We start from the raw sequence: 14,277 nt of genomic DNA on the forward strand, positions 1-14,277 counted from the left end.
AATCCATGAATCAATTCAGCAGCGTTTTTTTCCCTGTCCTGTACTTCACTGAGCCATGTCAGGCCTCCCTTGTGAGGCACCTCCCCATGCAGCTTCTTGTCAGAGTCCAAACAGGGCTTTGGGATGCATAAGCTGTATGCATTTTTATGTTTTGCCTTGTTTTTCTTTGCACAGGGGGCTATGAGTATCCTTCTCCCCCACCTTACTCCTGTCAAGAAACAGCCACCCTTGAGCAACCGGGTAAGTGCCAGACTGTGCTTCTGTCAGCGTTCATGGTTCTACACGCTAGCAGAAGTGAAATGTTTTTCATTTTAAAACCAACAGGAAAGACAGTCTTCTGACCCAATCACAATCTAAGAGGCTGGAAAATTTCCCTAGAAATGTTGGAAGATAAACTAAGATGAGAGACCAGACTTGTTTTTCCAGCATTAGCTAATCTACAGAAGCACCCATTGTTTTAAAACCGGCTAGCAGCTAGGACTGTCAGAACAAACCCTGTTAAGGCCAGTGCATTTCATTGTTCCTGTTCTAGTCACCTTTACGGAAGAGGTGAAGCTTAAAGGAGACACTGGGGAAAGGCTTCAAAGAACAGCCAAATAACTTCTCTTACAGGAAGAGAGACACATACATTTTTAAAAATCCCTAAGCCCAGAAGGCAATTAAACTCAGATATGCTCTATCTTATATATCTAATAGACAGCACCTTTCTACTCCTGAAGTTTTACTTCAGGCTACAGTATGAACATACCTTAAACTTGGTTTAGGATTCTTATAATGATATTTTTCACTGAAAACATTTCTGAAAAAATAACCTTCATGTACCTAGAAGGAGTGTGCCCCTCAAGGAGTACGAGAGTCAAGTCCAGGCTGAAAAAACATGAGGGAAGCTACAGACTTTACTAACTGGGGACAGCACCAGCATCTGACTGATGAGATTCGTATGTTAGAATAACTACTTTGATGAATTTCTTGCTGAAAAGTTGATCCAGAAGCTCCTCTATATCCTTCAAATCTCTTCTTCTGGGAGAACATGCATTTTCGTATTATTTTAAATATCACAAGATAAATTCCCCATGTCAGAGTATATCTGTCAGTGTGTGGTAGAGACTGCCTGACTAAGGGGATTATCCCACAGACAATTCTCTGTATACGTCCTTATCCGAGTAAATACTGGCTGCTGGTAGAAGCAATGCATTGGGATACACAGGACAAGCAGTACAGTGGTTCTTATGAATATAGTTGAAATCAATAACAGTAACGTAGGAGCCTCTAGATCAGCCATGCTAAGAACCTACATTCTCCAATTAAGACTTTACAGCTTGTAAAAGATTTCCTGTGCTTCTAATTTTACTGCTTCTCATTTCCTCTGGAACTCAGTTTACTTGGTGTCTCAGCCTCCGATCATTGTAGCAGGAATCTTCTCAAGCAAACCAACATCCACAATATGCCCTTCCTGCCGCCAGCACATCACCACACAGGTCACCTACAGACTGGGCAGACTGTCCTACCTTCTGTGCACCAGCTTGTGTATGGTTGGGTAAGCTTTCATGTATACTTCAAAGATTGTTCATAGCAGAAGGTTAAGAAAAGAGTAATTAAAAAATAAAAATTCTAGCTGGTGCTTATACAGACAGTTTGCCCTTCTATACTTGATGAGAAGTCATTCTGTCCATTCTAGATACAGTCATCATGGCTACAGGGGATACAAACTCGCTAGATTGAACCATGAATGTTATTACTTTGCATAAGACAAAGAAAAATTAGTACCATGTTTTCCGCTTCCTTACTGTAATGTAGAATCAGGCTGAGATTCAGCCTAATGCATAAGATATTAGCAATAGAAATAATTATTTTTTGGAAGATTCTTTAAACTTAATTTAAGAGACTTGGGAAAGAAGTGGATTCATACAGTAAAAAGGCAGACAGAATAAGGCAGAGAAAAAGCACAGACATACCCAGCAGAAAGAAAAGTCAATAAATCATTCCATACATGTCCACCTCCTCTTTCGCCATAGGTGCTGTTTTGGATGCTGCTTCGTACCTTTCTTCGTGAGGATCTTCAAGGACGCAGACCATTACTGCCCATGCTGTCACTTTCATATTTATAGATACAAAAGACTCTAGAAACAAAGTTTATGCAACCAGATGAAGTCAAGCCTCTGCTTCCTAACGGCATCAGATTCTACACATAAAGCTACTTGCTAGGAAACATGTAGGAGTAGGCTCAGGTTCTGCAACTCGCTTGCTGGTGGATCCATCTGAAGTTTACCATCATGTGGTTGTACTGACTTTAAAACAAAAAGCCTTGAAGACTAATTTACAGTGTCACTTGAATTTATGCTCGATTTGATTCACTGTCCTGAGCTGTGAAGTGACCAGCTAGCGAGTGCTTCAGCACTACTACTGCTCCTCTCAAATCTCCAACCCAGCTGAGACACAGGCTCTTCTGGACTTTCCAACCCACCAGTAACCGAGAGGCACATTTTAAAGAAGCACTTACCTTCTATGCACTGGAACTGACTGGTCAGGATTTCATTTCTCTCTGCTCTTCTTCATGAGACCTACCCCTGCAGGGTTGTGGGTGGTACAGTGTAGCTGATTATTTATTAATGAAACACTAAGTTATTAGACTGTCTTAACTGTGTTATGTAAGATGTAAGAAAGTAAACCTGTGCTTGTTAACAATACTGGCAAAACATTTCTTGTCTGCATTGCTTCCACAACCTGTTGCATCCAGAGCAGAGATGCAGGTCAGACTGGGACACCCCATTCACATTAACAAACCAAGAACCAAACCCAAACATATAAGGAAAAAAAATCAGCAAGCACAGCTTGAAAAAAAGTCACCAAAGGCGCAACACAAGGCCCTCATTTTACCTTTCCACCTTCCCACTGCAGTGCATCATGTCCCAGACAAGGGCTTTCCAGGCTTCACAGAGAGCTTTCATAGCTCTTACCCAAACTGCTCATCCTGTAAAATCAAACCTCCGTGGTTACCTGCCCAGAAGGCACCCAGGCCCTTCGCAGTATAGCAGCAGCTGCTGCTGTTCATTGCTGGCTAGAGGGATACACAGAAAAATAGAAGAAAACCCTATAGTTCAGTATTGTGATACCCTCAGTGTATTATATATAACAACGCTTTGCCGCAGCTGAGGCACCCTGCCTGCACTCTGTGGGGTCGGTAGGTACCACCTACTTAAAAGAACTGTGAAACTTCCCACTTGGCCTGGCGCTTTGATCCAGAGGAGCGTGTCTCTCAGTCGCTATCGAGAAGCTCCCTCGGAAGGCTGGCGGTGCTCTGCAGGCTTTGCCGGCTCCCTGCAGCCGCTACCGCGCACCGGGGCCCTCCGCACCCGGCCCCCGGGGGCACCGCAGGCCCCACCAGCTGCAGGGCCCGGCCCGGCCCCGCTGCTGCGGGCAGGGACCCGCGGCCGGCCGCAGCGCGCAGCCGGTGCTAGTGCCTCCGAAGCGGCACACAACACCCGCCCGCACCCTCTCCCCCGGTTCCGACACCAGCCCGCGAGTGACCGAGGCTTTCAGCAGCGACGCGCACCGGCGCCCGCGGCCGCGCTGCCCCCGCCTCAGCGCGGCAACCGACCGGCCGCCCAGGGCCGCGCGCCCGCCGCCCTTCCCGCCCCGCGGCCGCCCCCTGGCGGGAAACAGGCGCTGCCCGCGGGGTCCCGCCGCTCCGGGGGAGCAGGGCCCAGCCAGCCCCGAGCGCCGGCAGCCGGCCCGCGCCGCACGCCAGCGGCCTCTGGCGAGGGGCTCCGGGGGCCTCGCCACAGCGGGGCGGCTGGCGGCTTCAACCCCGAGAACCGCAGCCTTCACCCCGCAGGCGCTGCAGCCTGACTGCGCGACTTGCGAAAGCCACAGGCCCCCTGCACCAGGGCCCGCAGCGCCGCCCGAGCGGCCACTTTCCGGCAACGCAGAGCGGGCTCGGGCACCCCCGGCGGGCAAGCGCTGCGCCCCGCCGCGGGGAGCGAACCGCGCGGCCCGGGGTGCCGCAGCCCGCGTGGCTGGCGCCCAGCGGCAGCGGGGCAGAGCGAGGGCAGGGTGATGCAGCGTGCCCAGGGCCAGGCGGCTGCCGGGCGCGGAAGGGGACTGGGCGCCAGCAGGACCCCGCGACCCCCCTCCCCCCGGCCCTCCCAGCGCCCCCGCCAACAAGCTGCCCTTCACCCGCGTTTGCACTGTTTTTATGTTACACATTTAGAAACTCACAGCCCCAGGAGTGCAGGCTCCGCAGTGCCATTTCTGGAGCGACGCGCCCCTCTGCCCCGGGCGGAGCCCAGCGCCCCCCCCCCGCCGCCGCCACCCGCACCAGGGTCTGGACCGAACATACCCTGACCTGAGGAGAAATAACACCGCAACGGTGACAGCCACCAGCAGCCGTGATGTCAGCCCAACGGGTTCCGTACCGTTTCACACTTTTTTTTAAACGTCAAGATTTTTCTCCGTTTTCAAATCCAGCTGTGAAACGGCAAGCTTTGCTGTTAAGTAGCGGCAAATAATGCATCAAGCCAGTAACATTTAGCAGGAAAGGTGCAAACCTCAAAAACACATGAATATAAATGTAACAAATTACATATATGATTTAAAAAGTGCAGGAGACATTTAACAGAAGTAGTTAGATCATTTTTACACCAATTCGTAGAGGCACAATAGTTTACCCAAGTATTTCATAAAATTAAAAATAAAGGCTTCCAGCTATAGCCCGGTAGCTAGCAAATTTAATTTCCTGTTGTGGTTGGTACACAGCTAACTTCAACATCACCTGGGATAGAAATTAAGCTGAGCACAGATGTGAAGCCAGGTTTGGGCATACCACATGTGAACATTTTCCCCTTTTTCTGACCCTGAAAGACCAGGCTGGTTTAAAAGGCAATAGTAAGTGACACCACACTGCTCACACACCAACACTCTCCACCTCAATATCCAAATGCTTCTTTAGTTTCTCTGAGAAAAACCAAGAGTTCAAAGCCTGGAAAATGCCACAGAAGTGAGCAGTTGCCTTCTGGCCAGCTCACCATATGCTATGAATATCATTCTTGACACGCCATTTGGCCGAATTTTGCAAAATCTCTCACCGATCTACCCAAAATCACCCTGACTTCTGAGTTATCCATTAGCTTTCACTCCTGATGTTTTCCAAAATGAACAGACAAAACACCAATCCAGTGTTTATCCTAGTTGATTTTATTTACAATATATACAGTTCCTACAGAAAACGATTTCTCACAAAGGATATTCAAATAGCAAAACCACGGCGTAGCTTAGATCTGGGCACCGAGACCCGCAGCCAGCACAGAGCCCACAGGACAGGCCTGGTCCAAGCTCCAGTGGGATGCCAGGGCGGGATGCTGGCGTGCCAGCTCGAGGGGCAGCATCTGAGGTAGATCCAGTACGTGGGAGGCACTGCACGCTCTGCACGTCCCGTGGTACGCCATCGGCCCGATCCCTCTGACGTGTCATGCGGCAGTACAGATTTGTCCTGGTGTTGCTAAGCAAGCCTTCTCGTATACAGGGTGGTTTTGTTGGCTGTCACTCTAGTCAGCAACTATGTCACTCGTGTGATTTGCTTAGATTTCACAGAATACTTTGGACTCCTTTAGGATAAAAGGCACTACGTAAATCTACAGGAACAACGCTTGCTATTTTCATAGGGAGAATTCAGATGGGCCATTAACATCATGTTGCTCTGATGCTGTGTACCATGAAATTACATCCTTATTGCTTAACACTTATATTATCATTAACTTAATTTAATGCATTCATCGTCTATAATCCAGATAATTCCAAAATCTGAATAAGGAATGGAAAGCATGGTAATTTTGAGGACTGTATTCTTGTAAATTTCTCAGAATGAACTAAACAAACATACTGCACCTGAGAAAACCTCCTGTCTCCCTCTTCTTTTCATAGGTGTGTGTTTCCATATTTGAATAACAGGTTACTTGTGCTCCCCCCAAAAATAAAATTCCTAAAAATCTTCAAAACTAAAAAGTTATTAAAAACTGCACACAGAATGCCTCAACATATCATCTTTTCAGTACTAGTGTGGGAATAGCACAAATACTGAAGCACTTAAAAACTAGTCATCTAAAAATCAAAAGACACAGAAAATTTACTTTGTTAAATGGTATTTTCTTCCGAAATAAGGAAGTAGTGTGATTTCTTAAGATATTCCCTAAAAGCTGCCAACATCCCATAAATTAATGTGAAAACTTAGTGACATTCAGATACAAGCTCAAGTTTATATCAGCCTACCATAACATTAAATTCACAGAATATAATTAGGGCTTACTACTACTGCTGACCAGAGTCTCTGATTTTACAGAAATATTTTGAATACAAATCCTGACATTTACCGAAATCCTGTAGAGACAATCCAAGTACTGGTAACTACACCACTTGGATGGTGGGGTAATTCTCACCCATTTGATGCAAATACAAATAAAAGGAAAACTTTATCCACTTAAGGCATGCCATTTAAGCACTTCCCTCTACCTGTAACCTATCCACTCAGATGAAAAAAAAAAAACACCAAAACAACCAAAAAACATAAAACCAAACAACCTCCACCCCACCCTATTAAAAAAAAAAAACCACAGAAAGAACAAACAAAAAACCACAACACCCCCCCCAAACCAAAAAGAAAAGCCCATAAAGCAGTAAACAACTAGTTTGCCTTGGTAGGAAATGAGACAGTTAAAAGCACTGCAAGATATAAATTAAAAATAAATCCAAACATACCTAAAACTTGAGCAATTAATTAATTTTAAAGCTAAAAGAAAGAAATAAAACTTAAAAATACTTGCTGGTGTTTTCACTAATCACCAGAATCCATCTCAGAAAAAAATATAAAGGCCATCACATGTACACAACCCTACTAAATGTTTATTGATAGGTCTGAGAAAGGGAAGCTTCTAAGCACTTTCTGTTTTGGTTACGAATACAAAGAACACATTAGGGTGGGAATCTATCACTCTATTAAGAGAGCTTACCTTTAGAGACTCCAGATTTCACTTTACACCATTTATAATATTAGACTTGAGAATCTGGACCACAAGATTTTGTACAGCCAGGCAGAGTCAAGTCTACCACAAAGACTCTACTACAAGTTTTACAAACAAACTAGTAAAATAATTTTTCCATTTGTCCTATTTGTACATGGCTCCTTCCTGGAAAACCTTTTATTTGTTAAGCTCAAATATGACTAGTTAGGAGGTAAAAAACAAAAACCAAAAAACTTTTCTAAAACCCAAAACAACTGAAACAGAAAAAACCTAAAAATCTTCCCCAAAACAACCAATATAAGGGTTATACAATTGTCAATACTTCAGAAAAAAGCCCCATACCTTTAGCAAAACCTCACAGATGAAAACATTTCCCAAAACTCTATTTCCAAGGGGAGGAGAAATCTTCTTCAATGTCCATGTCATCACTCACCGAAAAAAATTTTATAGAAAATTTTATTCAACATACAACATTTTCCAGCAAAAAAAGGCAATATACAGGAAGAGTTGTTGTACACTGCGGCTACAGAGACAAAATAAAATACTGGAAAAGAATGTAAAATTAAGTGTGAATTGCTGATTCTATCTTTACTGCACTCAAAACTAGACACGCAGCTGGCATTAGCTCCAAAATAAAAGGAAGCCGTCTGGGGACTGAAATAAAACTACACACAATGAATATCAACATCAGTGAAATTCACTTGCAGACTCACCCAATAAAATTAACCTCCAAGTGTTAAATTGTACATGTTCATTAAATATACAATTTAATTTTTTCTTTTTTTCTTTTTTTTCTTTTTTTTTTCCTCCTTTTTATACAAAGTCAACAGCTTACTAAACACTAGTGAGCATGCCCTCTGTGCTAAAAGGCTATTTCTTGTGTTTTCCCCATCTCTTCACATGTTAACTAAATTAATGATATTTATAATCTTTTCACTTGCTTTTGCCAACTTTTGAGTGTCATTCTATTTGCCAGAAGATGGCATAATAAATTGCAACGGTATTTATCAATGGTTGAAAATTTAATAAAAAGACCCAAATATCTCTTTTTTAGGACTCGGGGCATCCACTTGGCAAAACGGGATGCAAAATAGTGACTAAATTAAATGAAAACTAGTTTATTAAAAAAGTTCCTATGCAGCTGGAGGAGACAAAAATCCCGAATAAGTGCCAACAATGTACACAATGAAGTAGAGATTTCTATTTATTGATGATGTGAGTTTTTTGCATTTACAAATGCACAAAAATGTCATTTAAAGTATAACTGAAGGAAATAAATCTGATGTGAGTCTAAACATAAGACTTACTAGCTGCAGTGATGGTGAACACCATACCAGGAAGGGCAGCCAGCCAGCTTATGCCATCTATAAACGTACTACAGACAAATATTTTGCCAATGTCAACTGTTCTACTAAACTCTTCCCTCATTATGCTGACAATTGCCTTGCATTACGTTTACCATAAAATAACTCTCATTGGCATCCAAGCTTTATAAAAACACCTTCATTTTGCTCAAAAAGGGCAGTCAATAGATACAGAGAAGCCAAACTGAACAGCCTCAACAAAATAAAATTAACATCAGCAGCAAATCCTCTTGCTGAAGACTTCAGATATAGTGCACGTGTACCAAAGTTCTACAGTTGTTAAAAAGGTGCACACACACACTTATTTTTGTCCCTTGCCTTGACAATCTGGTTAATTAAGTCAGTTATGGATTTTAATAGCTTTTTCAAGGTAAGTGTAGCGACTTCTCTTTGGGGCTTTATTGAAATGGTCAAGCCCTAGCCATGGCCTTGGATGAGACATGTTGCCTGGAAAAGAAAAGAGAGAAAAACACAATGAAGTTTTAAGACTAAATTGGAAAGTTTCCTTTACACGCACTCCTGTGTGCCCTGTTCACAGTTTGTTAGGAATCGCAAGGGACGGAAGAGGACTGCACAACAGTCCTAGAGGCCACAGCCAACAGGGCGGCTTTCCTGACTGCTGCTTTGCTTTCCTTCCAGTAATACATTCTACAGTTGTTTCTGGATCAGGTAGCTGGCTTTTCTCCTCTTCAGTCACTTACAGGAGGTTTACAGCACTGTGTGCTAAAGCAAGAAAACTCCTGTTATAATTCACGGCCACAGGCACATCAAAGTACCAGTGTTCACCAAAGCACTGAGCCTGTTTGAAACAGGGAGGCATCCATCATCTAAATATGACAACCTATAGTACTTGCCATATTATAAGTTATCTCTGCTGTATTAACTTATTCTTATCACCTGGTTCAAGTGGGAATATTTGTTAAATTCATGTAAAATGCAAATAATCATTTTATTAAGAAATCATGTAACTGACCTCTTTATTTTCTGAAGAAAAAAATTAGTCATATTTAGATTGTAAACAAAACATACAGATTGTTTTCATTTGTTCAGTCCAATGTGGTTTTATCTACCACTAGTTTTCATGAAAAACCAGCCTGCGTACTTCTTGCAAATGGGAGAAATCCTCTTTTAAGATGTCCTCAATGCAGAGCATCAAATGTTCTTTGAAGTGAAATGATAAAGGCAGAAACAAAATACCCCCCCCAGCAAGAAAAGCACACTCCTCCATTGAAAGCCATCAACCATGCAACCACTAAAGCATAAAACACTTGACCTTTTTGGTTGCCTGCATCTGCATTTTTGGCTATATTTTCTTCAATCAAATTTATTTGTCTTTTTGTTTGACATAATGGTCAATGTCAAACATAAAGGAGAACTGCCAATCTCGCTGAGATCATTTGAATGTCTTTTAAAGAAGGAAGTGAAGTCCTACACTGTTAGCGCCAGCACAACCATTGCTAGAGCACACCTCTGTAAAAGCAGAGGGAAACTATTGACACCAGCTATGTCAATCAAGTTAGAGCATCCCAAAGCTTTAGTTCAATCAGTCCAGCATGTTCTAAAATGTGGTATTTGTAGAAACGTGTGAGCCCCGTATCTTGACATACTACTTAAATAAGAAGGCATTAGAGCATCATATTAACACCCCATAGGAGAATTTCAGGGGGTGGAATGAATTCTATCGAAGTGGATTATATCATGGGAGCAACTTCCCGTGAAGTCTCAAATGAAAACCCTTTAATCTCACATTCCTACAACTCCTACAAACAGTTCAAGTTCCCCCTTTTCCAAGTTTGCTATGTTCTGTATTTTTGACCTAGTTACCTGGTTAGTCTTTCACACTGTTTTGGCAATTTGCTTTGCTCAGAAAGTCCGACAGTTTGTTTCAGATTCCTGCCTTCCCCTTCCCACCCCCAGAACGATGACTCACAGACTCTGCCTGCTCTAAGCACACAAGAGAGAGTTTATCTGTCCATGGAGAAATGTCTGCCTCCGAGTTCATTATCCAGAGACCCCTCACAACTAGTGCAGAAAGAGGTCCCACCAGTGACACACTACTCATGGGTGACTTGTGCAGATGCAGGCATCCAAAGTTTTGGCAAGTCCCCTCATATTCACAGCCATGGGCCATAAACCTGTCTGTGCAACATACCACAACGACAGGACTTTTTGCTAGGTCTAACCCTCTGTGAGTTTTGAAATAAATGGACAGTTACAGGATTTCTTTACAACTGCTACACAAATCCAAAACACAGCTTGGAAAAAAAAAGAAAAATAATCAGAGAAAGTCTGGCCCTAGCACAACCTGCCAACAAAAAACAGAGCCCATAATTGTCAGAAAAACAGAACTGCAGAGAGCAAGTTGTCCTCAATCTTGTTTCTACCAAACAGAGCAGCTCACAAAAAGGAACAGCCTGCTAAGTTAGGGGGAAAAACCTCAACAAATTCAAGGCTTTCAACAGAGCACTGACTGCAGATTCAAAGGTGCCGTTCCCAACTGGAACTCTCAAAAAATTACTGTGGTGGAAGTCCTGAAGGATTAACCTGGTTTCTCCTCTGTGTAAATTCCTCAAAGAATAGAGCTTTAAGTACCAGTGAAGTAAAAACCAAGATGGCAGACCATCCACAGACAATTGCAGAACAGAGCTGCATTTGTAGCTTGGTGAATCACCTCTTAGGAAAAGAAAATCCAAACAGGATCCTATTCAGAAATGTAATATTCTTGTTAGATTCTTCAGATTCATTGAGGATACCAAGAACAAACAAGAAGTATCTTCAATTAATATGATAATTTGCAGCACACTTAAAATAAGAATCTTATGAGAATGCACCTTAATATTTTTTAGGAATAACATGAACCCATACTCCAATAACAATATGAGAATCACACATACAAGGGAGCAGACAGACAATACAGGCAAGGTGCAACTGATGTCATCACCCTCTTCTGTAAACCATGTTATACTGATATTTGACCCATTTGGTTACTCAAATACAAGCTTTTAACTCTAAAGGAAACAGATTCTTTAGTTACTTCTATACCTATACATATTCTCAGACTAAGATACACACTTAACACTGTTAAGTGTGCACATAAGTGTATATAAATACTCGCTTATTACTACATATAATGTATTTCATGTACAAAGAACAAACTCCTCCTGCATCCTGAGTTAAGGATGATCACATTATAGCAACTGTCAGAGCAACTTCAGCAGTTCAAAAGAATAGTCAAGTTGTCTAACAACTCACCAGGTTGGGGCTCAAAATCTTTCAAGTTCACTTCATACTCATCTTCATTGAGATACTGGTGTCGGCCCATCATTACAATTGCAAATTTAAACTAGGGAAGGAAAAAAAACCCCAAACAAAACAAACCCTGGTAAGACACTGCATTAAAATAAAGCCTTCAAGTCTAATTTCATAGTCAAACTTGCAGCTGGTTGTAAGTAGTATTCTTCAGGGTTTGATAAAGGCCAATCCTATTTCAAATCTTCATCAACAACCTGGATAATGGGATAAATGAATGCTCAGGAAATTGTGAGCCTGCATCTGGAGTACTGTGTTCAGGTTCAGGCCCTCCAGGGAAACAGAGATGGCAACAAACTCCAGCAAGTCCAGCAACAGTCCAGCAAGACAGCGAGGGGACTGGAGCCCATGGCATACAAGAAGCTAAGGACAATGGGTTTGTTTAGCCCAAAGAAAAGGTTAACAGGGGCATCCAGTCTTCCACCAACTGAAGGGTGTTACACAGAAAGAGACTCTTCCCAAAGGGCTGCACAGCAGAAGCACAAGAGGCAATCATAATGAGTTGCAAAATGAAAAAATCTCATTACATGTAAGGGGAAATAACTGCCACTAAAGATAGGGGCAATGCTCCAAAATACCATGCTCAGAACACGGCAGAATTCCCATCCTTGGGAGTTCAAATTGCAACTAGGTAAAACCCTGAGCAACCTGACTTTAAGCTAGTTCCAAGCAGGAACATGAAGTGGGTGGCCTCTAGAGGTCCTGCGCCATCTAAACTTTTCTAGGTTACTTAATGTTTTGCTGGGTATCTCTTGACACAGGACAGAAATACTACTCCTACACATCCTACCTAATTATTCTCAGAAAAAGCATTAAGTCCAGCATTTGTTCTGTTGATCAAAATCTACACTGATTCCAAACCCTTGGTGTTCAGACATCTTAAAGTAAACTCATTTAGGGCCTACACTCAGCAATACTCTTCCAACTTGCCATTACCTTTTCAAATTCTTTTTCTTGTATGTCCAGCATTGTCTGAATCCGCTTCATAACCTCTCTGAAGTGTTCACCCTAATAATTATAACAAGATTTTTGGTCAAAAAAAGTCTAGGAAAAAGATGGATACTATTAATATTTCCTGCTTCAAGCTTTATCAAAATACACTGCCTTAAATGTCTGTAATTTACAAAATTACACAAGTGTCAACATCATCTGCTACAATATGGAATAACAACATAAACCTTTCTATAAATTCAGCAACTTTAAGTACTATTGATTCATCATTAGGCAAACTGTCCCACAAACTGAACAAGTACTGCTAGTGATACGTGCAAGTCAGGTTAAATTTAAGAAATAATAGTTAGAAATTTAGCAGCAAAATAGGAATTTGGAAAAAAATTACATATCCTTTCTAAGCATATTACTTTTTAAAACCTCTACATCTGTAACGCTCCCCATCAGTCACTAACTTTTAGTGGTACGTTTCTGCATGCTATGTAAACTGCCCCAAAAGTGATGGATGCCATCAACTTAAAGATCAGCAACACACATTGGTTGTCACAGACAGGGAAATGCAGTGCAAATGGTTTCCACCAGAAATCAACACATAGGTTTTACTCTATGCTGATCAAAAATATGGAAATAAAGAGTAAAATTTTATGGGATGCAGAGATGTGGACATATTTCTCATTCCAAGTGTTTCAGGCAGGTAATTTTCATACAGACTAACATACACGAACCAGACAAAGTTTAGAAGCTAAGTGCTAACCGCCCCCAGAAATACAGTTTGATATTAAAAGAATCAGTGTGACATTCAGCTGGAGCCGTATAATATAAAAACTTAAGAATTTAAATTAAGCTTTCAAAATTAGCTTTCACTTTTGTAGTCCAGCCCTAGAAGAAAAAGCACATAAAGTTACAGAAGGTATGAAATGAGAAGTCACCTTAGAAAACATTGAAGAAAGCAAACTCATTTTTCATGATCGCCTGTCTCAGTAAGAAGCCAACCAACCACGGCCTAGCCACTTTCGCCAACAAGTTTGCATCGCGATTGCTAAAGTGTTATTAGAAGTAGGACTCTAGGTTTGGTGGGGGTGGGGGTGGGGTGGGGGGGAGGGGTAGTATTGCTTTGATAGCATTTCAACTCCTTGGCTGAGGCTGAATGCCTACTTTCTAGATACTGCACAGGCTCACTGAAACACTAACAACCTTTATATGCAAAAGAGAACCAAGATGGTAAATGATGTAACTGTAAAAATGCATATTGGGGCAGAACCTTTTACACAAGAGCAGTATTTTTCTGTATACTCTTTAAGCTAATCAATTTCTTTGACAGTACTTTACAAAAACATCATCAATATAATCCCATGGGGAGAAAAAAGGAGACATACTGTACCTGGTGTATCCTCAGCAAGAATGGAATTCCAAATGTCCCAAAAACCTCTTTGTGGAAATGTGCCACTGTGATTAGCATCTCATTTTCTTTATCTATATCTACCTGGTCCAGAGGAATTTCCTAGATCCAGACAAAAAATTATTTAGCAATCAGCTAAAACATCCCCGAAAAGTTACTTATTAAGTAACTAAAAGCATAATTGATATGCTGTTACTGATATCAAACAAGTCTATTTAAAAACAATTAAAACAACCATGCT

The 14,277-nt window shown here is 41.9% G+C and overlaps 2 protein-coding genes across 3 annotated transcripts in view; one reads left to right on the forward strand and one right to left on the reverse strand.

The window, feature by feature from the left end:
* LOC308063711 (lipopolysaccharide-induced tumor necrosis factor-alpha factor homolog) overlaps positions 1–3,580 on the forward strand; it is a 28,874-nt gene extending 25,294 nt beyond the window's left edge. Inside the window, exons 2-4 of the mRNA XM_080387017.1 lie at positions 175–240; positions 1,378–1,537; positions 2,016–3,580. Coding sequence (XP_080243143.1) covers positions 175–240; positions 1,378–1,537; positions 2,016–2,124 — 335 coding nt within the window. The 3' untranslated portion in view covers positions 2,125–3,580. The remainder of the gene's footprint in view (positions 1–174; positions 241–1,377; positions 1,538–2,015) is intronic.
* A 1,592-nt stretch (positions 3,581–5,172) lies between these two features.
* Positions 5,173–14,277, reverse strand: part of USP7 (ubiquitin specific peptidase 7) — a 77,960-nt gene continuing 68,855 nt past the window's right edge. For both annotated transcript variants that reach the window (XM_080384577.1, XM_080384578.1), the window contains 4 exons: positions 14,019–14,138; positions 12,623–12,694; positions 11,630–11,720; positions 5,173–8,824 (listed from right to left, as the gene is read on the reverse strand). In XM_080384577.1, coding sequence (XP_080240703.1) covers positions 8,718–8,824; positions 11,630–11,720; positions 12,623–12,694; positions 14,019–14,138 — 390 coding nt within the window. In that variant the 3' untranslated portion in view covers positions 5,173–8,717. The remainder of the gene's footprint in view (positions 8,825–11,629; positions 11,721–12,622; positions 12,695–14,018; positions 14,139–14,277) is intronic.

Source organism: Falco punctatus, assembly GCF_963210335.1.
Source record: "Falco punctatus genome assembly, chromosome: 4".
NCBI lineage: Eukaryota > Metazoa > Chordata > Aves > Falconiformes > Falconidae > Falco > Falco punctatus.